Here is a 27,056-nt window from a genome sequence, read left to right as displayed (position 1 = left end):
GAGGCTTTGCATCTAAAAGTCGGCAGCCACGCAACTTCTTGGAATCTTCGTGCAAGTGTTGGATATCGACCGTTCGATAATGACGGCAGCATTGGTCTGGAGTGTAATTGACGCAGTGGAATAAGGATCACATGTCTCAAACTTTCGGTGAAGATATTGTTAGATATTTTATTGATTAAGGATCATTCTTTGCACTCATTCTCAATCAAGAAACGCATATGCTTTTGTTCATTGTAGTCACTGCTGTTTTGTTATTAATCTTTGCTCCCTTTTGCTGTCAACTCTCTTGAATTTCACTGGATCAACTTTTCTCTTGGCATCTGCTTTGTTGTAATCTCCAGTCTTTGTTAATTAGTCTCTCCGCTCGCAATCCAGTTGTTGAACTAGAAACCTTTTCCTTGTTTCCATCTTCTCAGCAGATCCATAACAGCTATTACGATTTCTTTCATTTCTCCTCTTCCACAACCAGATAAACTGTCCATCTTTGCGTTTCTTTTTCTTTTTCTCCTCACTCTCTCTGTGTTTCGCTCATTGTTTATTTTCTTGTCAGAAACTTCGAAAAAAAGAAAAGGGATTCAGGATGGTGGAAAGCATTGTTACTATTGTTTTAGAATTTGTGAAATGCTTGGCTCCTCCAACAGAACGCCGACTTGGTTATTTGCGTAACTATAAAGCCAACGTTGAGAAACTCGAGGCAGAAATAGACAAGCTCAAGGATGAAAGGAGAAGCATTCAGCACAGGGTTTCTGAGGCTGAAAGAAAAGGGGAAAATATTGAAGAGAAGGTTGAGAAGTGGCTGGTTAGTGCGAACATCATCATTGAGCAGGCAGCCAAATTCATTGATGATGAGAAGACAACAAATAAACGATGTCTCATGGGCTTGTGTCCTAATTTGAAGACCCGCTATCAGCTTAGCAAGAAAGCAGAAACAAAGGTGAAGGCCATTGTTAAACTCCGAGAAGAAGCTGGGAGATTTGTTGATGGAATTTCCTACCGTACCATTCCGGAGGATATATGGCTCAAGTCTCACAAAGGCTACGAAGCCTTCGAATCAAGACTTTCTACTTTGAAGGCCATACAAAATGCATTGATCGATGTTGATGTCAGCATCATTGGGGTGTACGGCATGGGCGGCATTGGAAAGACGACACTGGTGAAGGAGTTTGCAAGGCGAGCCATTGAAGACAAGCTTTACGATATGGTGGTTTTTTCGGAGGTTACCCAATGTCCAGACATAAGAAAGATCCAAGAGGAAATTGCGGAAACGTTAGGCCTAGAGTTGTCCGAGGAAGCTGAGTCTAGAAGAGCTAGTAGACTATATGAAAGATTGAAGAATGAGAAGAAGATCCTTGTGATTCTCGATAACATGTGGAAACCTCTTGATTTGGGGACTATTGGCATTCCTTTTGGAGTTGAGCACAGAGGATGTAAATTATTATTCACAACAAGAGATCTTGATGTGCTGTTAAGGATGGGATCTGAAAAAAACTTCTCGATTGGCATTTTAAATGAACAAGAAGCCTGGAGATTGTTCAAGATAATGGCTGGTGATTATGTTGAAAATCGTGAGTTAAAATCTGCAGCAACAAGTGTAGCCAAGGCATGCGGAGGTTTGCCTATTGCCCTAACCACAGTAGCAAAGGCACTGAGAAAAAAAGAGCTGCCTGTGTGGAAGAATGCCTTGCAAGAACTCCAAACGCCTTCAGAGGCAAGCTTCGACGAAGGAGTACCAGCAGAGGCATACTCAACAATTGAGCTGAGTTACAAGTACTTAAGAGGTGAGCAACTCAAGAAATTTTTTTTACTGTGTAGTCTTATTACGCCAGCACCAATTATGGATTTGTTCAAATACAGCATGGGCTTGGGTGTATTTAAAAGTGTCCATAAGCTAGAAGATGCACATAACAAATTACATGCATGGGTCCATCAACTAAGAGACTCTTCTTTGTTGCTTGAGGATGGTGGCAGTAAATACATTTCTATGCACGATGTTGTTCGCGATGTTGCCATTTCAATTGCATTTCGTGACATGAATGCATTTGTGGTGAGAAATGAGGATGATTGGAAATGGCCAAATGCAGATGAATTAAAAAAATATTTTGCAATTTCTTTTAAAGATAGTATTGTTAATGACATTCCTGAAGGGTCGGAATCTCTACAACTTGAACTTCTATTCATGTCTCCCAAGAACTCTTTTGCTGTGCCTAATATTCCTGAGAACTTCTTCAAAAGGACGAAAAAGCTTCGGGTTTTGGATTTGACTAGAATGCGGTTATTGTCATTGCCATCTTCAATTGGTCTTCTAGTAAATCTTCAGACACTTTGTCTTAATCAAAGCATTTTCGGAGGCATAGACATAGCCATTATTGGAAAGTTGGAAAATCTAGAAATCCTTAGCTTTTTGCAATCTGATATTGTAGAGTTGCCTAAAGCACTGGGTCAACTGACTAAGCTAAGGCTGTTAGATTTAACAGACTGCTTCCGTCTGAAAGTTATTGCCCCAAATGTCATATCAAGCTTAATCCGATTAGAAGAATTGTATATGGGTAATTGCTTCATTGAATGGGAGGTTGAAAGAGCCAACAGCAAAAGAAGTAATGCTAGCCTTGACGAATTGATGCATTTACCTCGGCTAACTACTCTAGAAATTGATGTTAAAAATGAGAGTATGTTACCAGAAGGCTTTTTGGCCAGAAAGCTCGAAAGGTTCAAAATACATATTGGAAATGGGTTATTCATGCATCCCATGCTTTTTGGACAACATTGGTTTAAAAGTCAGCTGCACTTTTTGATCGACAGTAATCGCAAGATTTCAAGAGAATTGGAGCTCAAGCTTGATTTTATGGACATTTGCTCCATGAAATTGCAAGGCATCAATAACGTTGAATACTTACGGTTGGACAAGCTGCAAGGCATCGAGAATGTTCTTTTCAATTTGGACACGGAGGGCTTTTCACAATTGAAGGTCCTCTGGGTTCAAAATAATCCTGACTTCTTTTGTATCGTCGATTCAAGGGAGATGGTCGCTTGTGATGCCTTTCCTCTGTTGGAGTCACTTGCCCTTCACAATTTGATCAACATGGAGAGGATATCTATTGATCGGCTCAAAGTAGAGTCTTTCAACCAACTCAAAAACATAGAAGTATATAATTGTGATAAGTTGAGTAATATCTTTTGGCTCTCTACTACAAAATGCCTTCCAAGACTTGAGAGAATTGCAGTTATTAATTGCAGCAAGATGAAAGAGATTTTTGCAATTGGGGAAGAAGTTGATAATGCAATTGAGAAGATAGAGTTTGCTCAATTAAGATCTTTGAGTCTGGGGAATCTTCCAGAGGTTAGAAGTTTTTGCCGTGAGGTGGAGACTCCTTCAGCATCACCGAACAGACAAGTGTCGCAAGAGGAATCGACGACTATGTATTGCTCCAGCGAAATTACTTTGGATATTTCAACTTTGCTTTTCAATGAGAAGGTGCGTAGGCTAACATTTTATTCATATATATATATAACAGAGTTTATTCTATCATGCGTTCTCTTATGTCAAACGTGGAAAATAATTAAATCATTTAGAGAATTGAAAGAAAATGAAAACAATGAGGAAAAAAATAATCTCACGCACTCACTAATTGAGCTCTTAACAGGTAGTATGAATTAGAATGCATACTCAGCTGTCAGTTGGAAATTGATTCTGACTTGCATTAATTTGTAATCAAAGAGAAATTTTCAACAAGAAATTCTTATCTGTTTAGGTTGCGTTGCCTAACTTGGAGGCTTTGGAGATATCTGAAATTAATGTCGACAAGATTTGGCACTACAATCAAATTCCAGCGGCAGTGTTTCCTCACTTTCAAAGTTTAACACGATTGATTGTGTGGGGTTGTCACAAATTAAAATGCATATTTTTAGCGTCTATGATCGGAAGCCTTAAGCAGCTCCAACGCCTAGAAATACGCTCCTGTGAGGATTTACAGGAGATCATTTCTGAAAACAGAGCAGATCAAGTGATCCCTTATTTTGTCTTTCCACAGCTCACCACTTTGATACTCCATGATCTACCAAAACTTAGATGTTTGTACCCTGGAATGCATACTTCGAAATGGCCCGCCCTAGAAATTCTTTTAGTGTATCGTTGTGACAGATTAAAGATATTTGCGGCAGATTTATCGCAGAATAATGGGAATGATCAACTTGGTATTCCTGCACAACAGCCCCTATTGCCATTGGAAAAGGTATGAAGCCATTTTCTAGATTTTTTATCTATAGCTTATTTTTAACTTTGAAAAATATGACAAAGTATTGATAAATTAATGCTCAATAAATTGAAAACTTTTATTATACAATAATCTTTGCTAGTCTAGACTAAGGGATCAATGTGGTAGATTAATGATTATATAAACGTTTTTAGGTATAGCATTTGTAAAAGAATCTTGAGTCTTTCCATATAGAAGAACTTACAAAATAAATTAGTAATTTATTATTGTGCAGTAAAATAATTTCGAGTCAGTATAAATCAACCTTTTTTCCCTAATTTCTTTTTTACCTCTAAAATTAACATATAAAAAATCATTTAATAAATTTTGTCAATAATTCAATTTTTTTAAAATATAATATAAAACAAATACTATAAACTCACTGCTTATGATTGGATTACTCAAAATCATTTGAGAAAACATCAATTGACCTTATTAGTTATTATAATTGATGATGATCAGATCTTACCCAACTTGACGGAACTATCACTATGCGGAAAAGACGTGAAGATGATTTTGCAGGCCGATTTCCCACAACACCTTTTTGGCAGTCTTAGAGATCTAGGGATTGCTGCTGATGACTCAGCTTGTTTTCCAATCTGGAATGTACTGGAGAGATTTCACAATCTCGAAATGCTCGTACTGTGTTATTTTTCATTCCACGAAGAGGTATTTTCGATGGAAGGATGCTTAGAGAAACATGTGGGGAAGTTGGCAATGATAAAAGAATTAGAGCTGTACCGGCACTATCATCTGAAGCAGCTGTGCAAACAAGACTCCAAATTTGGCCCCATCTTTCAGTATCTTGAAATTCTAAGAGTATATCATTGTCAAAGTCTGTTAATTCTATTGCAATCATCATCGGTATCTTTTGGGAACCTAACAAAACTTGTAGCTTTCGATTGCAAGAAATTGATACACTTAGTAACATCCTCCACAGCAAAAACTCTAGTGCGACTCGTATCACTTTGTGTATACGGATGCAGAGCAATGACAGAGGTGGTAATAAATGACAAAGACGGGGTTGAAAAAGAAGAGATTGTTTTCCGCAAATTGAAGAGGTTGGAACTGCGTGATTTAGACAGCCTCACAAGTTTCTGCTCTGCCAATTACACCTTCAAATTCCCATCTTTGCAAGATCTATCTGTGATTGGTTGTCCCAAATTCAAGATTTTCACTACAGGAGAATCAAGCACGCCTCCGAGAGTAAACGTCTGGTATGGAGAGACATCGAATCAACGGCGTTGGGCTAGTAATGATCTTAACACGACCATACAACAATTACATGCTGAGAAGGTACGGATATACGTGTTACTCTCTATCTCCCATGGAAAAATTTTACAAAATTTGCTTTTTCTTTTTAAATAAAATATCGATAAGATATTTGTTATAAAGTTAGTTTAAATTGATGAATAAGAATTTTATTTTCAGCTGTTGGCGGGGTCGTCGTTATACTCTGTGGATTACGACTAATTTCATTGGCTTCTTATGACTTGGAGTTACGAATTTGAAGAAGCAAGTCCCAGCTGGTAATTAATTCTTATTTTATTTATTTGATCTCGTGGGTTGTTTCACAATTTCATCTCAATTGTTTAGAATGGGTCACTTGGTTTGCTGTCAATATGGAATGCACTTTTCATGATTCGTTCAGGCTTTTATGGGAAGATTTTGCGTCATTGAGCGTCTTTTGGTCTAATTTAATTTAATTTGAGTATTTTGTTTTGAGAGTTCCCTTGTTCTCTAAAATTTTATAATTCCTTGCAAGCATTTTATGATGAAATTTCAATAAGAGGGGCAACACTTGCATGTTGAAAGTGTTCAGATTTTATAATTCCTTGAAATCATGCAAACTTTTTTCTTTCTTTCCTTGCCAATTATTTATTGTCATCGTTACTGTTCCGTTAAATTTGTTTGTGCTCTGTTTGTTCATTGGAAACTTGGAAGGCAACGAAAGTACTTAAGAAAATGCTCTTGCCTATTAACAGATAATTAAGAATAGCTGAATATCATTCATCGGATAAAAAAAAAATATAATCTAATTAGCCCGTCATGCCTACAACAAATGCTTAAACCATCAAAGGTTAGCTATGAACAACTATATTATGGAAATATTGTTTGAAAGCATTGGATAGAATTTTAAAAAAGCAATGAAGTAAACTTTAAAATTTTTATTTCCTTATATTTTTATCGGTCATTTTACCGGTACTGGCGTTTGATTTTCTGACTAAGCTACTGTTTAGTTCTAAGTTTTGGCAATTACCTTGGCCGCTCTGTTTTGTGTATCATCAACGCAATGAGGCTTAGCATCTAAAAGTCGATAGCCATGCAACTTCTTGGAATCTTCGTGCACGTGTTGGATATCGACTGTTCAATAATGATGGCAGCATTTGACTGGAGTGTCATTGACGCTGTGGAATAAGGATCACATGTCTCAAACTTTTGGCGAAGATATTGTCAGATATTTTATTGATTGAGGATCACAAATAATGGATGAAACTATGTTGCAACGGTTGCAGCATACCATTTTGTCTTTTTTTTATTAATTACACTGCACTATCTTATATATTATGAAAAAATTGAATAGACACTAGAATTTACAAAATTTTATATATAAGTCCCTTTTTTGGGATGAAATAGCTTTAAAAAAAATTTTGAATGTTATTATTAGTATTATTTATTAATGTCATTATTATTATATTATTATTATTATTATTATTATTAAAATTTATTATTTTAATTAAATCATTATTATTATTTTTTAATTTTATTACTGTCATTAATATTACTTTTATTACTATTATTAAAATATATTAACTTTATTATTTTAATTAATGTTAATTATTGTTATTATTATTTTATTAATATTAATATTATTAAAATTTATTAGTTTTATTATTTTAATTGTTATGTTATTATTAATGTCGTCAACATCATCATCATCATCATTAAACTTTATAGATTTTTTTTAAGTAATACTATTGTTATTATTATTATTTTACCTTAATTGAGCATTAAATATATTTTAATTATATTTTTATTTTTATTATAATAAATAAAAACATAAAAGTAAATTATACTATCATATTATTTTATTATATCATATTATATTTATATAAAAATAAATAATATAAAAATAATAATTTAATATAATTAATAATAAATTTAAATAATGTTAGTTTAATATTACTATAAAATTAATGCAGTACAATGTAATACCAATTATCAAGTTTTGTACAAATATTATTATAATTTATTACTAATGTAATATAACATAATACAATATAACTATATTAAATAATGCAATACAATATAGTATAATACAGTATGCCAAACGGACCCTTAATTCTTTGAGTGATGATGGTCTAGAGGTATGTAGAGAAAGTAAAAATAATCATGGTAGAGTCTTTTGCAATGGTTGATTAGCCATCATCAAAAGTTTAAGGAAACATTATAAAAATTCAGCAACCACCCTACATTTAAAAGAGTAATTAGAAACCAATAAATTTAGTATTCAATTATTTTTAATCAAGAATAAATAATAAATTATCATTACAACAAGCTTCACAAGCTCAAATATCTAAAAAAAAATGGTATAATTCTCAAGAAACATAAAACTCAAATGCTTTTCAAATATTCTTAAAAAAATTAAACTAACTTCCTTTTATGTTATTCTTTATTTATATTTCTATGACTTTGTTGGGCTACATTTAAAATTTTTAAAAAATAAAATGACTTCTTTAAATTTCAAGAGTAATATTAGTATTTTATAGGTAAATTAACATATATTATATACAAATAAACTAACATGTCAACTAATATTAAAAATAAAAATGTAATAAAAAAGTAAATTTTTGTAATATTAAAATAATAAAATTTTAGAACCTAACACTTTTTACAATTCCTTATTTTGAAATTTCACCTTTTTTATTTTATAATTTTCTGAAGTATTGCAAGGTTACTAACCTATATTCTTTACACATATTTAGTTTATTTATTCTATATTAAATATAACAGGTCTGCCTACCTTGCAACAGTTGCACGGTACCCTAAATTTTGTCTTTTTCTGATTTAGCCAGATCTAATAGCTAAAGTGTTTAACGTGTTCAATTGGTTATTAACACTTAAGTCTCTACCGTTTATTATAATATCATAAAAAAAAAATTTTTAAATATTTATTTATATAACTCCTATTGTTTTAAATTTTTTAAAGTTTGATCCATTAGCCTAACTTGATCATAAAAATGATTGATGGTGTAAAGATAATAATGTAATATCACATAAAATTTTTTAAACACATGAAAAATTGATAAATGTAAATATTATTTTTTATATAATATATTAACTTTATTATTTTAATTAATGTTAATTATAGTTAATATTATTTTATTAATAATAATAACAACTAATTTGTATTTTTCTTTTAAGGCTGATTTGATAAATTTAAATTTTTCTTTACATCAACATATCTAAAAAAATTGTTGCAAGCATGTTATTATAGAATCAAAGAAAAAATAAGGGTAGGATTATATTGTGCTTACTGAAAAAGGTGTCTTGAGGGACTAAACGGTACTTAATTCAAAATATAAAGACTAAACAAATATTTACCATTATTTAAGCTGAAATAGTGCATTTTAATTAGTTCGGGATTTGATTCAGTGTAAATATCGTTTTCCTTCATGAAATACCTACAGAGAATCATAAATTTTGGAGAAAAGAAAGTTACACTCTTAAGGTTTGGGAAATAGTCATGTAGACGCCTAAATTTTTAATAAGGAATACCAATACCTTTTTTGACTATAATACCCTTTGACTCTATTAACTGAAAAAATTGACTCCTATGATTTATAATAAACATAAAATATTAACATTTTAAAACAACTTCAATTTAGGAAAATATTTTTATACTTTACAATCTTACATTATATTAGACTAAATTTTATAATAAATAAGAACATAATATTAAAATAAATTTTATAAAATTTATAAAATTTTTCAATATTCTAAATTTATTTTTATTTTAAAATAAATTTTATATTAAAATAATTTCAATATTATTAGTACATGAGATATATTTTATTAATGAGATGTGTTTTATTAATTTTAAATTCTATTTAACCCCAAAGATTTATTTAATATTTTTATGATAAATAAAAATATATTATTAAAATAAATATAATATTTTTTATTTAAAAAATATTTTATATATTAAAAATATTCTAATATTATTAGTCTATTAGACAAATTAAACTATTTAACTTATATTTATATTTATTAAAAAATCTTAAAGTCATTTTTTTTCTAAGTACAAAAAGTATTATAGTCAAAGAAAAATTTTGGTTACTGAAACCTTAGAGATTTACATGACTATTTCTTCAAATCTTGGAGTATAGGTGTCTTTTCCTATAGATATTAGAATAAGGGCCACATGTCTGTATGTAAATAGCAAGTAGTGGCAGACCTACAGCTGGGCTAGACTAGGCTGTAGCTTGGTCTAGAACAGAAAAAATCATTTATACACCTTGTTTTCTTATAAATTTTTTATAAAAATATAGTTGTTATTTTGTTTTCATATATGTCCCTAACTCAAGTATTCTTATGTTTTCATCAATTTATTTTAACAATAGAGTTTTTACTTTATATTCAAATATTTTCCTAACTCAATTACCCTTATATGTTCATCAATTTAGTATAACAATTGAGCTATTATTTTATATTCATATATGTCCCTAATTCAATTGTATTATTTCCAATTGAAATTAGTGACTTATTTTATAAAATGATTAAATTATATACTTATTGGATAGATTGAAAACATTAGGGAGCTAAAATATTATTATTGCTTTAATTTATTTTTAAAAACTTCTAATTGAAAAAAATATAAATCAATGTAATATAACATTGTTACTAGCATTAAAAGTACTTTCGAAAACAACACATAGTAACAATTATCAATATTTTCATAAATGTTTTATGTGAATTTTCATATTCTATTTATTAGTTACATTAACTACGAGAAGAAGTTAGAAAATAAAATTTAGGTATTTCGAGGAGCTTTAATAGAAGAATCATCAACATCTAATTCTATAAAAAAAAAGTTAGTGCACTAGCAATGAAACAATGATATCCAAATAACTTTTTGTTGAATTGAGTTTAGTTTATTACTAAAACTTTTGACTAATGATACTTTTATAATTCGAAAGAATGAATGAATTTTAATTTTTTAAATTTATTTAAGCTTGGTAATTTAGTACTTGACTTCAAACATAAAAATTTTACTTGAAATCTTTAATTAATTTTAATTACATGTACTGATCTAATTTAGTTTGAAATTCTTAATTGATTTATTAATCCTTATATAATTACATGTTATTAGGTTGCAATGTCAGATTTCATAATTGAAAAATAGTGTTTTGATATTTGAATTGCCTTTTAGTTTCTATTCTTTTTTATAATTATTTTTGTTTATAATACATATTCATAGGAATAAAGCTCTTCATGTCTCCCCTCATTTAATATACTTCTTTTTACTTATAAATTTTTATGTTCACTTCAAAATATAAATTTTAAAATTTAACCCAAAATAATATTAAGTCCTGATCCGCACTGATAGCAAGTTAAGTCACATCCTTTTATCTTTTTATTTTCATTTTACAAATAAATAAATAATGCATATTGAATTAGGATCACGCGTATGAAATCTTTACGTGAAGATTTTGTTAAACACCGTGTAAAAAAATAATATGAATAGTGAAAGCTAGCACATGGGTCACAATGTCACATTGCCTGCCACTGTATGAATATATAGTGAAAGGATATCGCAGTTGTAATGTAACGCATATTCACAAAAGCTTTGTTGATGAAGTCTATTTCTTCACTTAGCTTAGACGTGGTGAGCTTGTCTAGTACTCTAATGATACTTTATAATGTGGGGGCAGAGCAGTAAATTTCAAAGAAATAATTTTCTCTTTTGATGTTTTGTCGTTATAGTTGACTGAGACCAGAAAGAAATAATTGCCCGTTTGGATATTCTCTATATTGTAAAAGAATTGCTTAATAGAATTGCTTCAAAGCAGTTTTACCAGTTATAATTCATCAGCTCCTACTCTTTGCGTTCAATTCTCAATCAAGAAACCCTCTCCTGACTTTCAGCTTTTAACCTCGAACACGCGCTGATTCTGTTTATTGTACCCACTGCTATTGCTAGCTGTTTCCTTATTTTGCTTTGCTCCCTTCTGCCATCAGCTCTCTGTATACTCATTGGATCAAGAAACCCTTTTCTTGTTTCAATTTTCTGATCGCAACAACACTTTGATTCTCATCTATTAGACTGATTTTTTTCCTTGTTTTGCCCAAATACAATTTCTCTTTCTAATTTAGTCTCGTTCCCTTTTGCCGTCATCTGTTTGTTCTTCGCTTCTTCATTGGTTAACAATCGTCCAGTCGTTTCCCCTGTTCTTTTCTGTTCCTTTCACTTCAGATCAATCCATTCTCCCACTCCCCCCCCCCCCCCAAAAAAAAAAGAAAAGAAAAAGTATTGAAGGTGATGGAATGCATTGTTACTGTCGTTTTAGAGGTTGTAAAATGCTTGGCTCCTCCAACACAACACCAAATTCGTTATTTGCGTAGCTCCAATGACAACTTTGAGAATCTCAAGGCTGAAATCGAGAAGCTCAGGGATAAAAGTAGGAGCATTCAGCGCAGAGTCTCAGAGGCTGAAAGAAAAGGAGAAAAGATTGAAGAGGAGGTTGAGAAATGGCTGGTTAATGCGAATAAGATCATTGAGCATGCAGACAAATTCATTGACGTCGAGGAGGCAACAAATAAGCGATGTCTCAAGGGTCTGTGTCCTAATCTGAAGACCCGCCATCAGCTTAGCAAGAAAGCAGAGACAGAGGTGAAGGCACTTGTCAAAATCCGAGAAGAAGCTGGGAGATTTGACTATAGAATTTCCTACCGTACCATTCCGGAGGAGATATGGCTCAAGTCTCACAAAGGCTACGAGGCCTTCGAATCAAGACTTTCTACCTTGAAGGCCATACAAAATGCATTGATCGATGTTAATGTTAGTGTCGTTGGGGTGTACGGCATGGGCGGCATTGGAAAGACGACACTGGTGAAGAAGGTCGCCAGGCAAGCTATGGAAGACAAGCTCTTTGATATGGTGGTCTTTTCAGAGGTTTCGCAAACTCCAGACATAAAAATAATTCAACAGGAAATTGCCGAGAAGTTGGGCCTGGAGTTGCACGAGGAAGTTGAATCTAGAAGAGCAAGTAGACTATTTGAGCGATTGAGAAATCACAAGAAGATCCTTGTGGTTTTAGATAACATTTGGAAACACCTTGATTTGGAGACAGTTGGAATTCCTTTCGGAGAAGTGTTGGGAAAATATGCTCTTTAAAAGTATATGTGTTTATTTAATTGTAATAAATAATTTTTCTGATTAATAAAATAAATGAGGTATTTTATTCAAATATCTTAATTGCATTAATATTTGTATTAAAGTCCATTTAATCATATTATATGTTCACCATGTGGATTCACAGAAGACATAAATACAAGTTATCTTATGATTAAATAAATTTAGTTCGCAGTTGATAAATAAAGTTGGGCACTTTATTTAGGTATAGACTGTAATAAATTCATTGAATGATTTGTCTTAATCATGTATGAATTTATTAATGTAGTACGACTACATTGAACAGGATCACATATGAGATTTAATTAACTTTATAATAACTGTCAGACTTATTAAATCTCATAGGCGTTGATTTTACTGTAATCTTAATCTTGAGTTAATTATGATTTCATGATTGTAATTGTTATTCCATTTGAGTTACCAATGGGCACGACACATCCTTGTAGTCAAGATTACCCGGTATCTTGGTGGGAGCAATTATGAGTATTGGAGTTATGGATTAACAATATAAAATTTGTACAACACATCTCTTGATGGGTTTTCGGCACTTGATCATAGAATTCTATGGCCAGAGTGTGTCAACATATTTAGTATGTTGAAAATGATCATTAGAGAAAACCAGTAAGGATCAAGGAATAAGATGTTATTAAATTGATTGGACATTTGAGATATCAATTTAATTAACGATGTGGTACAAAGGATTGTGCAGTAAAGAAATCAATATGGCTTGGGACGAATTATTATTCGAGCATACAATTATGGAAGTCAGTTCCAATGTTTTAGTGGAGTAGATTTGGAATTAAATAATTGGGCTAATTTAATTACAGGCCTAATTATTGTAGCCACTATTGTATGTTCCCAAATGATCCCCGGGTTAGCTCATTTAATTGATTGCACCACTACTGGACTAATAAGTAAGATAACTAGCTATTTAGGTCAAAAGCCTAAATATATCATTTAGTGGGAGGCTCCATTTAATTAGCTTTTGTATAAGGAGCCTTATGTTATTTTACAAGGTGGGTCCCCTATTGAAAAAGTAAATAAACGTGAGTTTTATTTAGGGCATTATTTGGAGCCTAGGGTTTTCACTAAAGGGAGATATATAAGGCTTATTTTTCCCTAAAGAAAAAAGAGAAGCCACTTTATACAAATCGGAGAATAAGATTTTTCTCTCTATTGTTGAGAGAAAAATTTTCTCGTGCTAGTTGCTTTGGTAGTGATAAAGGCGCCCACACGTCAAGTGCAGATCGAACCTGAGTCATAACCTGGAAGATCATTGGAGACAGTTCGTGATCTAACAAGCGTGGTGGTGACGGATCGTGATCTAACAGAAGTGGTGGTGGCGGATCGTGATCTAGGAGCCTAAATCATTTCAGCGGAAAAAGCCAACTCAGATTTTCAAGGTACGATTTCTAAAATACAAATTCTTATATATTATATGAGAGCGATCTTCAAAAGGTTTAATAAAAATTTAAAAACCTAATTTTTCCCCAACAATTGGTATTAGAGCCATCTCATATTAATATATAAGAATTTCGTATGAAATCATTTTTGAAATTTATGTATCAGAGTGGCACAATTGATTCAGATATATATTATTTGTTTAATATATGAATAAAGCATGCTTTGGTTTGTCTTAATTTATGGTTAGATTTTCTGTTGTATTTTTTCTTTGGATCTGTAACAGGAGGGGTGGTTTTTTATCACCATGTTTCCCTCTTGATTTAGTTTACTGTTATAGAATTTTTGTAAGCCAAAATTGGCCTAGGAAATTTGTAAATTAATCTCGGATTTTCAAGATCGGAGCGACGGAGGCCAGAAATTTTGACAGCGGCAACCAGCAGCAAGCAACGCGCGGCCAGCAGCACATGCTGCCAGCAAGCGCGCGCTGCACGCAGCAGCTAGCGCTCGCGGGAAGCGTGGCTTGTGCGCGCAGCACGCGCTGGCACCGGCTGCTCGCGCAGCAAACAGCGCACGCGGCCAGCGTGGCCAGTAGCGTGAGCTGCACGAGCAGCAAGTTGCGTGCGCGAGTTTGGAGCGTTTCCGGCAACATGGCGGCGGGTGGTTCGGCGTCGGAGATGGCTGGAAATTGTGAACAGTGGCTGCCCTGGTGATGGCGGCTGGGGAAGACAGGAAAGAGAAAAAGATGGATTTAGGGTTTCAATGGTTTCTATCATTGAGGTCCCTATGGCTCCATAGTTTTTTCTTTTTGGGCATAAACGTTTCAAGTTTTTGTATTTAAGTCCAAAAACAGTTTTGGGCTTAAAGAATCCTAGTTTTAGGCCCAATTGAAATTTGGGTTTAATGGATTATAATGCATAGATAAATTGAACACATTAAATCTATTTTTGGTCCAAAAGTTTTATTTTAATAAAAAAAAATTTTTTAATTAATTATTTATTTCTTTTTAAAATTAAAAATTGGACCAATTATAAATTTAAAAGCCCAATGAAAGATGGACATTGACAAGAAGCCCAATGAAGATTAGGCTTAGGGTTAATGTATTTTTCATTATTAGGAAAGCCATGAATTAAGATTATTTAATTGTTTTTCTATATGTTATGTTTTGGATGATAACATGCCATGATAACATGTCATATAGAATAGGTAGTGCCACTCTATGCATAATGATACATGTCGTTCATTAATTATGAATTTCATTATATTGTTTGAAATTTGCACATGCTTAATAATATTTGATATCATCTAGATAATATTATAGGAAGCATGCAATTAACAATATGTATGTTTTAAAAAGGAAAAACCAATTTTAAAATATTGAGTGGGAGAGGGAAAATTCAAGATAATTTTCCCACGGGCTCCATTGTTAGTTCAATAATAAAATTATATATATACCTCGACTTCATGATACGGTGATGCTCCCTTCGGAGGGTATATATATTAGATATTTTATTTGATGAACTTCTTCAAAGATAAAATTGAAATATTTTTCAATCGATTGTTCACCCCAACGGTGACTATTGATATGAAAAATACGTAGATTGAAACAATGGTTATACACTCAACTAAAGTTTGTTATTAACCTTCCCAACGAAACTCTGTTAACAAATTTAGGTCCAAAGGGATAACGATAATTATTTATCATGTCTCTACATGAAAGTAAATAATCCAATGGATAATTGGGTCTAGTAAGTGTAGACATGACTTCCCCAACGGATAGCTTGTCAAAGCGGTACTAGATTATCGTTACAATAAATTAAAATGCATTTATGGTTTTTTGCATTTTTGTCATTTATTGTGAATATTGTTTCAAAGTATTTATGCATGTGTATTTTGTTTTTTTCAGAAAATGTCTTCCATCAACCCATTATTATTTATCCTTGTTAAAAATGAACTCACTGACGAAAATTATTTAGATTGGAAACGCAATTTATTTAATATCCTCACTGCTAAAGGAAGCAAATATGTGTTGACCCGGCCTTGCCCTCCTGAACCATCGTTATACGATTATAGAAATCAGAGGGAGCCTTATGAGAAATGGTGCGAAGCTAACAAAATGGCTAAGCGCTATATATTGGCTTCGATTTCTATGGAACTGCATAAGAAACATCGGAGCATGGAAACAACCACTGAAATAATGGCTAGTCTTCATCAGATGTTTGGGCAAAATACCCATTTTGCCAGAGAAGCAGCATTAAAACGTATTATGGATACTAAGATGGAAGAGGGCACAAAAGTTCGTGATCATGTCCTCAAAATGATGGACTATTTGAATGAGGTAGAGATTCATGGTGTTCAAATCAATGATAAATCAAAGATTAACATGGTGATTGAATCTTTACCTGATACATTCAAAGAGTTTAAGGTAAGCTATATCTTAAACAATAAAGATATGACCTTAATTGAATTAATGCACGAACTACATGCTATAGAAGAATTTTATAATAGCAGAAAACTTCCTGAAAAAGGATTCTCTTCAAGGCTTAAGTCGAAAGACAAGAATGAGCAAGCAAGAGTTGGGATCGGCAAACTGTCCATTAAAAGAAGTGGCAAGCCAAAAGGCAAGTGTTAAAAATGTGGACAGAAGGGTCACTGGAAGAAAGATTGTCCTAAGATTATTAAAATCAGGTATAGGAAATCTTTAAGCTTCCTAATTAGTTCAGATTTCTATTGATTCATACAATAATGAATTCTGAGATAACTAATCTTATTTGTAATTCATTTATTTGGTTTTCAGGAAACCAAGAGATTAAGTGAAGAAAGCTTCAAATAGCAGTTGAGGACGTGCTAGTTTATATCAATTGAAAGACTAGATCAATTTTACAAGACTTTAGTTTTGATATTTGTCTTTATTTTTCCAAATATTAGAGGAATTTAATTTCGGTGGCTTGTTTTAATAAACAGGAGTACACTGTTATTTATGGATCCTCTGTTTATTACTTATTTTGGTTATTTATAAAGACAATTTATATCATAGAAGTACATTGATCTGTTCAAAGTAAGATATAATGATAAAAAGTATATGCATTTATCTAAGAAAAAAAATGTTTCTTCTAACCAAAAATCACCTCTGATATTTATGCTTAAGTCATATAAACTATAATAAGATTTTAAGAAAATGATTAATGATAGACTTGTTGGCCTATTAAGATTGATCATTGTAACTCTATAAATCTTATTTAGAAAAGTAATATGACAAGGATGCTCTTTTTGAGCTAAAAGCATAACATTGTATTTGATGATTTAGCGCATACAAATGTATACGGACTAATCAGTTTACATGTTATAAGGGGTTATGAGTATTCTATCAATCTTTTTGATGAATATTCATTTTATATTTGTCTAAATGCGTCATGATTCCATTGCTTTTGAAATTCAAAAGAGTACGTGGATAAGACAGAAGCAATTAGACAGGAACATAAAAGAACTTCGATATGATCGAAACAAAGAATATCTCTATGGAGAATTCAAGCACTATTTGGTTGTCAATGAACACTATAATACAATAGTGTAATTAAATGAAGAAACAATATTCTTTTGGATAAGACAAGATATATACTAAGTGGTTTATCATTTACCTTTTTGATTCCAGATACTAGTATTTAAAACTACAAAGTTTATTGAACTTAGTTTCATCTATCTCGGTGTCTACTACTCCAAGAAATTATGAAAAAGTCACAAACATGGTTTAAGACACATTCGTATTTGGAGTTTACTAGTATTTCTACTAGAATCAGAGATAGACAAGATGGATTCGTGTTCAGAAGCTTGCATGTTTTAGGTACCTTAAAGGAATAAGGGAAAGTCTGAATTATAGTCCTCAAGATAGGAATGTATTTATAGAAATATTCTTTACTTTCTTTGAGGAAGACTCTATAATGACTTATAACCTAAGAGTAAGGTAAAACTAGAGAAATAAAAGAGATCAGGTTGATGCTCAGCTTTCAACACCTGTTATAGAACAGGAAGAACAGCAACAACCACCTGATCAGAACAGGATTATCCTTAAACAATCATCACTTTTAGAACCTCGTCGTAGTGGGAGGGTAACTAGGTTACCTGCGAGATACATGTTTTTGGGAGAAACCTATACGGCTATCTCAGATAAACATGTACAAGATCCTACTAGTTACAACGAAACTCTAATAGATAGAGATGTTGAATTTTGAAAAAGGCCATGAATCAAGAAATGGAATCTATGTATTCCAATAAAGTCTGGGAACTTGTAGAGGCACCAAATGGGGTAAAACCTATAGGGTGCAAGTGGATCTACAAGAGAAAAAGAGGAGTAGACGGAAGGGTGGAAACATTTAAAGCAAGATTAGTAGCCGAAGGGTTTACTTAGAAAGAAGGAATCAATTATGAGGAAACCTTTTCTCCGGTTGCTGTGCTTAAATCCATCAGGATTCTGCTCTCCATTGCTGCAGTGCTAGATTATGAAATTTGGCAAATGGATGTCAAGATTGCCTTTCTTAACAGGCATCTTGAAGAAAACATCTACATGCAGCAACCAGATGGATTTATACAAAAAGGGCAAGAACACATGGTATGTAAGTTGCAGAGATCAATTTATGGAATGAAGCAAGCATCCCGGTCATGGAACATCAGATTTGATCAAGCGATTAAATCGCTTGGATTCATTCAGAACATTGATGAACCATGTGTGTACAAGAAAATTCAGGGAAAATTTGTAGCCTTCCTAGTTCTTTGTGTAGACAATATTCTCCTGATTGGAAACGATATAGGAGTATTGACTACAATAAAGATTTGGTTAGCAAAACAATTTGATATAAAAGACCTGGGAGAGACAAGTTATATTCTTGGTATCAAGCTACTATGAGACCGGAAGAATAAAACTTTAGCCTTGTCTCAAGCGGTCTATATCGATAAGATATTGGCTAGATTTAGCATGGAAAATTCCAAGACTGGTTTATTACCATTCAGACATGGAATTACATTCTCTAAGGATCAATCACAGAACATCTGAAGAGATAGAGAGAATGAGACGAGTTCCCTATGCAAAAGCTGTGGGAAGTCTCATGTATGCCATGCTTTGCACTAGTCCAGACATCTGTTTTGCGGTATGGATGGTTAGTAGATATCAATCTAATCCTGGAGCTGAACACTGGACTGCAGTCAAGCATATAATGAAGTATCTGAAAAGAACTTAAAATTATATGCTTGTGTATTCTGGTGATGAACTTATTTTAGTGGGTTATACTAATTCTGATTTTTTGTCAGATAAGGATTTTAGAAAATCAACTTCCGGCTATGTGTTTACATTGGGAAGTGGAGCTATTAGTTGGATGAGTGTGAAACAATTTTGTATCACAGACTTAATAACTAAAGCTAAATATGTGGCTACATCTGAAGCTGCAAAAGAAGCTATATGGCTCTGCAAGTTCCTACGAAATCTTGAGGTGGTACCTGTTGTAACTGCACCCCTTAAACTATTTTGTGATAATGGTGGTGCGGTAGCTCAATCTAAGGTACCAAGGAACCACAAGAAACAAAACACATTGAAATGAAGTATCATCTTATAAGGGAATAGTGTAGAAAGGTTATATGACAGTACCCCAAATGGCATTAGATTCTAAATGGCAGATCTTCTTACAATGGCCATTAGTGGGAAACCTTTATAACCTGCACTTAGAGCCCTAGAGCATGTGCAATATGCCAGATATGCTTTGAGAGCTAGTGGGAGATTGTTGGGAAAATATGCTCTTTAAAAGTATATGTGTTTATTTAATTGTAATAAACAATTTTTCTGATTAATAAAATAAATGAGGTATTTTATTCAAATATCTTAATTGCATTAATATTTGTATTAAAGTCCATTTAATCATATTATATGATCACCATGTGGATTCACAGAAGACATAAATACAAGTTATCTTATGATTAAATAAATTTAGTTCGCAGTTGATAAATAAAGTTGGGCACTTTATTTAGGTATAGACTGTAATAAATTCATTGAATGATTTGTCTTAATCATGTATGAATTTATTAATGTAGTACGACTACATTGAACAGGATCACATATGAGATTTAATTAACTTTATAATAACTGTCAGACTTATTAAATCTCATAGGCGTTGATTTTATTGTAATCTTAATCTTGAGTTAATTATGATTTCATGATTGTAATTGTTATTCCATTTGAGTTACCAATGGGCACGACACATCCTTGTAGTCAAGATTACCCGGTATCTTGGTGGGAGCAATTATGAGTATTGGAGTTATGGATTAACAATATAAAATTTGTACAACACATCTCTTGATGGGTTTTCGGCACTTGATCATAGAATTCTCTGGCCAGAGTGTGTCAACAGATTTAGTATGTTGAAAATGATCATTAGAGAAAACCAGTAAGGATCAAGGAATAAGATGTTATTAAATTGATTGGACAGTTGAGATATCAATTTAATTAACGATGTGGTACAAAGGATTGTGCAGTAAAGAAATCAATGTGGCTTGGGACGAATTATTATTCGAGCATACAATTATGGAAGTCAGTTCCAATCTTTTAGTGGAGTAGATTTGGAATTAAATAATTGGGCTAGTTTAATTACAGGCCTAATTATTGTAGCCACTATTGTATGTTCCCAAATGATCCCCGGGTTAGCTCATTTAATTGATTGCACCACTACTGGACTAATAAGTAAGATAACTAGCTATTTGGGTCAAAAGCCTAAATATATCATTTAGTGGGAGGCTCCATTTAATTAGTTTTTGTATAAGGAGTCTTATGTTATTTTACAAGGTGGGTCCCCTATTGAAAAAGTAAATAAACGTGAGTTTTATTTAGGGCATTATTTGGAGCCTAGGGTTTTCACTAAAGGGAGATATATAAGGCTTATTTTTCCCTAAAGAAAAAAGAGAAGCCACTTTATACAAATCGGAGAATAAGATTTTTCTCTCTATTGTTGAGAGAAAATTTTCTCGTGCTAGTTGCTTTGGTAGTGATAAAGGCGCCCACACGTCAAGTGCAGATCGAACCTGAGTCATAACCTGGAAGATCATTGGAGACAGTTCGTGATCTAACAAGCGTGGTGGTGACGGATCGTGATCTAACAGGAGTGGTGGTGGCGGATCGTGATCTAGGAGCCTAAATCATTTCAGCGGAAAAAGCCAACTCAGATTTTCAAGGTACGATTTCTAAAATACAAATTCTTATATATTATATGAGAGCGATCTTCAAAAGGTTTAATAAAAATTTAAAAACCTAATTTTTCCCCAACAAGAAGATCATAAAGGCTGCAAACTACTGCTGACGGCAAGAGATCGTAGTGTCCTCTTAAAAATGGGTTCTAAAGACAACTTTTTGATAAACAATTTAAATGAAGAAGAAGCCTGGAGATTGTTTAAGATGATGGCCGGTGATGATGTTGAAAATCGTGAGTTGAAATCTACAGCAATAGACGTCGCCAGGGCATGTGGAGGTTTGCCCATTGCCTTAACTACAGTAGCAAAGGCACTGAGAAGCAAGAGTCTGCATGAATGGAAGAATTCCTTGCGAGAACTCCAAACGCCTTCAATGGTAAACTTCGAAGGGGTATCTGCAGAGACTTATTCAAGTATTGAGCTCAGTTTCAACCATTTAAAAGGTGAGCAACTAAAGAAAATTTTTCAGCTCTGCAGTCTAATGGGTAACCGTATTCTTACTTTGGACTTGTTTAAGTACTCCATGGGTTTGGGTATATTTAAAGGAGTCAATAAGATGGAAGATGCACGAGACAAATTATATGCACTGGTCCATGAACTTAGAGACTCTTGTTTGTTGCTTGAGGATGATAGCAATGAACGATTTTCAATGCATGATGTTGTTCGCGATGTCGCAATATCAATTGCATGCCGCCACCAACATGTGTTTTCGGTGAGAAATGATGAGGATGTGTGGGACTGGCCAGATGAGGATGCACTACGAAAATGCAATGCTATCTCTTTAATAAATAATAGTAATCGTGAATTTCCTGAAGGATTAGAATGCCCAAACCTTGAACTTTTATATATCTCTCTCAAAGATTCTTCTCTTGAAATCAATATTCCTGAGAACTTTTTTGTAGGGATGAAAAAGCTTAGAGTTCTAGATTTTACCGGAATGCAATTGTCTTCATTTCCATCTTCAATTGGTCTTCTCATAAATCTTCACACACTATGTCTGGATCAAAGTGTGTTGGGAGACATAGCAATCATTGGGAAGTTGAAGAATCTAGAAGTCCTTAGCTTTTTGAAGTCTGATATTATGCAGTTGCCCGAAGAACTACGTCAATTGAATAAGTTGAGACTGTTAGATTTAACCAATTGTTTCCATCTGAAAGTTATTGCGCCCAATCTCATATCAAGCTTAACTCGATTAGAAGAGCTGTATATGGGTAATTGCTTCATTGAATGGGAGGTTGAAAGAGCCAACAGCAAAAGAAGTAATGCTAGCCTTGACGAATTGATGCATTTACCTCGGCTAACCACTCTAGAAATTGATGTTAAAAATGATAGAATTTTACCAGAAGGTTTTTTGGCCAGAAAGCTCGAAAGGTTCAAAATATCTATTGGAAATGAGTCATTCATGCCTCCCAAGAGTGTTAGACAAGATTGGTTTAAAAGTCGGCCGCGCTTTTCGATCAAGAGTTATCGCAAGAGTATAAGAGCATTGAAGCTCAAGCTTGATTTTATGGACATTTGCTCCATGAAATTGCAGGGCATCAATAACGTTGAATACTTATGGTTGGACAAGCTGCAAGGCACCGAGAATGTTCTTTTCAATTTGGACACGGAGGGCTTTTCACAATTGAAGCTTCTCTGGGTTCAAAATAATCCTGACTTCTTTTGTATCGTCGATTCAAGGGAGATGGTTGCTTGTGATGCCTTTCCTCTTTTGGAGTCACTTATCCTTCACAATTTGATCAACATGGAGAGGATATGTGTTGATCGGCTCAAAGTAGAGTCTTTCAACGAACTCAAAACCGTAGAAGCATATAGTTGTGATAAGTTGAGTAATATCTTTTGGCTCTCTACTTCAAAATGCCTTCCAAGACTTGAGAGAATTGCAGTTGTTAATTGCAGCAAGATGAAAGAGATTTTTGCAATTGGGGAAGAAGTTGATAATGCAATTGAGAAGATAGAGTTTGCTCAATTAAGATCTTTGAGTCTGGGGAATCTTCCAGAGGTTACAAGTTTTTGCCGCCGTGAGGTGGAGACTCCTTCAGCATTACCGAACAGACAAGTGTCGCAAGAGGAATCGACGACTATGTATAGCTCCAGCGAAATCACTTTGGATATTTCAACTCTACTTTTCAACGAGAAGGTGCGTAGGCTAACATTTTCTTTATTCTATCATGCGTTCTCTTTTGATGTCATACGTGGAAAATAATTAAATTATTTAAAGAATGGAAAGAAAATGGAAAAAAGGATAAAAAGAATCTCACGCGCTCACTAATTGAGCTCTTAACAAGTAGTATGAATTAGAATGCATACTCAGCTGTCAGTTGGAAATTGATTCTGACTTGCATTAATTTGTAATCAAAGAAGAAAATTTCAACAAGTGCTTCCCATATGGATATTGGATATAACGAGAAATTCTTATTTTTTTAGGTTGCGTTGTCTAACTTGGAGGCTTTGGAGATATCTGATATTAATGTTGACAGGATTTGGCACTACAATAATCTTCTGGTCATGTTTCCTCGCTTTCAAAATTTAACACGATTGATTGTGTGGCGTTGTCACAAATTAAAATACATATTTTCAGCGTCTATGATCGGAAGCCTTAAGCAGCTCCAACACCTAGATATACGCCACTGTGAGGATTTACAGGAGATCATTTCTGAAAACAGAGCAGATGAAGAGATCCCTAATTTTGCCTTTTCACAGCTCACCACTCTGAGACTCGAAGATCTACCAAAACTTAGATATTTGTACCCTGGAATGCATACTTCGGAATGGCCCACACTAGAAATTCTTTTAGTGTATCGTTGTGACAAATTAAATATATTGGCTGCCGATTTATCGCAGAATAATGAAAATGATCAACTTGGTATTCCTGCACAACAGCCCCTATTGCCGTTGGAAAAGGCATGAAGCCATTTTCTAGATTTTTTATCAATAGCATTTTTTTTAACTTTGAAAAATATAACAAAGCATTGATAAATTAATACTCAATAAATTGAAAACTTTTATTACACAATAATCTTTGCTAGTTTAGACTAAGGGATCAATGTGGTAGATTAATAATTATATGAACTTTTTTAGGTATAACATTTATAAAAGAATCCTTAGTCTTTCCATATAGAAGAACTTACAAAATAAATTAGTAATTTATTATCGTACAATAAAATAATTTCGTTTTTTCCCTAATATCTTTTTTACCTCTAAAATTAACATATAAAAAATCGTTTAATAAATTTTATCAATAATTCAATTTGTTTTTTAAAAAAATATTATATAAAACAAATACTATAAAGTCACTGCATGTGATTGGATTACTCAAAATCATTTGAGAGAACATCAGTTGACCTCTTTAATTATTATGATTGATGATGATCAGATCTTAACCAACTTGACGTAACTATCACTAAGCGGAAAAGACGTGAAGATGATTTTGCAAGCCGATTTCGCACAACACCTTTTTGGCAGTCTCAAACAACTAGGGATTGTTGGAGATGACTCGGCTTGTTTTCCAATCTGGAACATAATTGAGAGATTTCACAATCTCGAAATACTCTCACTGTTTTGTTTTTCATTCCCCGAAGAGGTATTTTCGATGGAAGGATGCTTAGAGAAACATGTGGGGAAGTTGGCAGTGATAAAATGTCTACATCTGATCCAGCTTAATCATCTGAAGCAGCTGTGTAAACAAGACTGCAAACTTGGCCCCATTTTTCAGTATCTTGAAATTCTAAGAGTATATTTTTGTCAAAGTCTGTTAATTCTATTGCCATCATCATCGGTATCTTTTCGGAACCTAACAGAACTTGTAGCTTTCGGTTGCAAGGAATTGATACACTTAGTAACATCCTCCACAGCAAAAACTCTAGTGCGACTGGTCAAAGTGCAAGTATATGGATGCAGAGCAATGACAGAGGTGGTAATAAATGACAAAGATGGAGTTGAAAAAGAAGAGATTGTTTTCCGTAAATTGAAGACGTTGGAACTGAGTGATTTAGATAGCCTCACAAGTTTTTGCTCTGCCAATTACACCTTCAAATTCCCATCTTTGCAAGCGTTGTGGGTGATTGGTTGTCCCAAATTGAAGATTTTCACTACAGGAGAATCAAGCACGCCTCCGAGAGTAAATGTCTGGTATGGAGAGACAGCGGGTTTTCAACGGCGTTGGGCTAATAATGATCTTAACAGGACCATACAACAATTACATGCTGAGAAGGTACGGATATACATGTTACTCTCTATCTCCCATGGAAAAATTTTACAAAATTTGCTTTTTTAAAATAAAATATCGATAAGATATTTGTTATAAAGTTAGTTTAAATTGATGAATAAGAATTTTATTTTCAGCTGTTGGCAGGGTCGTCGTCATACTCTGTGGATTACGACTAATTTCATAGGCTTCTTATGACTTGGAGTTACGAATTTGAAGAAGAAAGTCCCAGCTGGTAATTAATTCTTATTTTATTTATTTGATCTCGTGGGTTGTTTCACAATTTCATCTCAATTGTTTAGAATGGGTCACTTGGTTTACTGTCAATATGGAATGCACTTTTCATGATTCGTTCAGGCTTTTATGGGCAGATTTTGCGTCATTGATTGTCTTTCGGTCTAATTTAATTTAATTTGAGTATTTTGTTTGAGAATTCGCTTGTTCTCTAAAATTTTATAATTCCTTGCAAGCATTTTATGATGAAATTTCATTAAAAGGGGCAACACTTGCATGTTGAATGTCTTCAGATATTATAATTCCTTGAAATCATGTGAACTTTTTTCTTTCTTTCTTTGCCAATCATTTATTGTCATCATTGCTGTTCCGTTATATTTGTTTCTTCTCTGTTTGTTCTTTGGAAACTTGGAAGGCAACGAAAGTACTTAAGAAAATGCTCTTGCCTATGAACACATAATTAAGAAGCTGAATATCATTCAGCGGGTAAAATATATATATATATATAATTAGCCCATTATGCCTACAACAAATCCTTACACCATCAAAGGTTAGCTATGAACAACTATATTGTGGAAATATTGTTTGAAAGCATTGGATAGAATTTTCAAAAATATCAAGTTTTCACAAACCAAAAAGGGAACTAATTTGGTCTAGTTTTGTGAAAGTATAGAAGCACAATATTTTGTCTGTTATTCTTGTTAAGATTCTCAGCACTGTGTTTGCAGAATGTCTGGATACTGATGGAGATTCAAGTCACTCTTCTTCTGTGCAACATTTGAAATGAAGCCTTTTTTTCCCCCTTTATTCAAATTTTATGTTGTGAGGGGTTCCGTTTCCATCTTATTATATGTATGACTCAATGAGAGGTCTATTGTTATATATACGTCACGAATTTCTTGTGTATTTTTAGATTTGATGATGTATTATTGCCTCATTGCAAGTTCTTATAATCACTCTGATTCTTATTTCTTGTATATACATGTATATATGCGAAAGAAATTTGATAAATGATCTCGTCATTTTCTCAGTTAAACGTCTAGTACTTTATATGTGATCCATTATCCATACAAGAAACGATACCATTACTTTTAGCAAATTGAAGGTGTTATATCTTTTTTATTTAAAAAGCCTCTTAAGATTTTTATTTTTCCGGTTATTACACCTCCAAATTTCCACAGCTATAATGTCAAATTGTAATTATTTGTCCCAAGATGAAGATTTTCACGGGAGGAGAATTAATAATTACGCTATTTCGGCCCAGAGGACCATGAAGCCCCTTGGGTTGTTGACATTAACACTATTAAGCTAGTGCGTTTACCAA

At 33.1% G+C, this 27,056-nt stretch overlaps 1 protein-coding gene across 4 annotated transcripts; it reads left to right on the top strand.

The window, feature by feature from the left end:
• Positions 1-172: 172 nt before the first annotated feature.
• LOC102607436 (disease resistance protein At4g27190-like) lies at positions 173-26,577 on the top strand. 4 transcript variants are annotated; one of them, XR_008055312.1, is made up of 5 exons: positions 173-3,472; positions 3,750-4,229; positions 4,713-5,546; positions 25,636-25,733; positions 26,461-26,577. XR_008055312.1 is itself a non-coding variant. In XM_052442719.1 (4 exons), the coding sequence occupies exons 1-4, from the start codon at positions 581-583 to the stop codon at positions 25,675-25,677; spliced, it is 4,248 nt and encodes a 1,415-aa protein (XP_052298679.1). In that variant the 5' UTR covers positions 173-580; the 3' UTR covers positions 25,678-25,846. The 4 variants fall into 4 exon arrangements, 1 of the variants encoding a protein (XP_052298679.1); XR_008055311.1 differs by lacking the exons at positions 25,636-25,733; positions 26,461-26,577 and adding exons at positions 5,682-5,779; positions 6,491-6,835 and having other exon boundaries at positions 174-3,472; XR_008055310.1 differs by lacking the exon at positions 25,636-25,733 and adding an exon at positions 5,682-5,779 and having other exon boundaries at positions 175-3,472.
• Positions 26,578-27,056: the final 479 nt, after the last annotated feature.

The sequence above is a fragment of the Citrus sinensis genome, chromosome 5 (assembly GCF_022201045.2).
Source record: "Citrus sinensis cultivar Valencia sweet orange chromosome 5, DVS_A1.0, whole genome shotgun sequence".
In the NCBI taxonomy this organism is placed as follows: Eukaryota; Viridiplantae; Streptophyta; class Magnoliopsida; order Sapindales; family Rutaceae; genus Citrus; species Citrus sinensis.
Note: the sequence above shows the minus strand (reverse complement) of the source record. Positions and strands in the feature narration are given on the sequence as shown.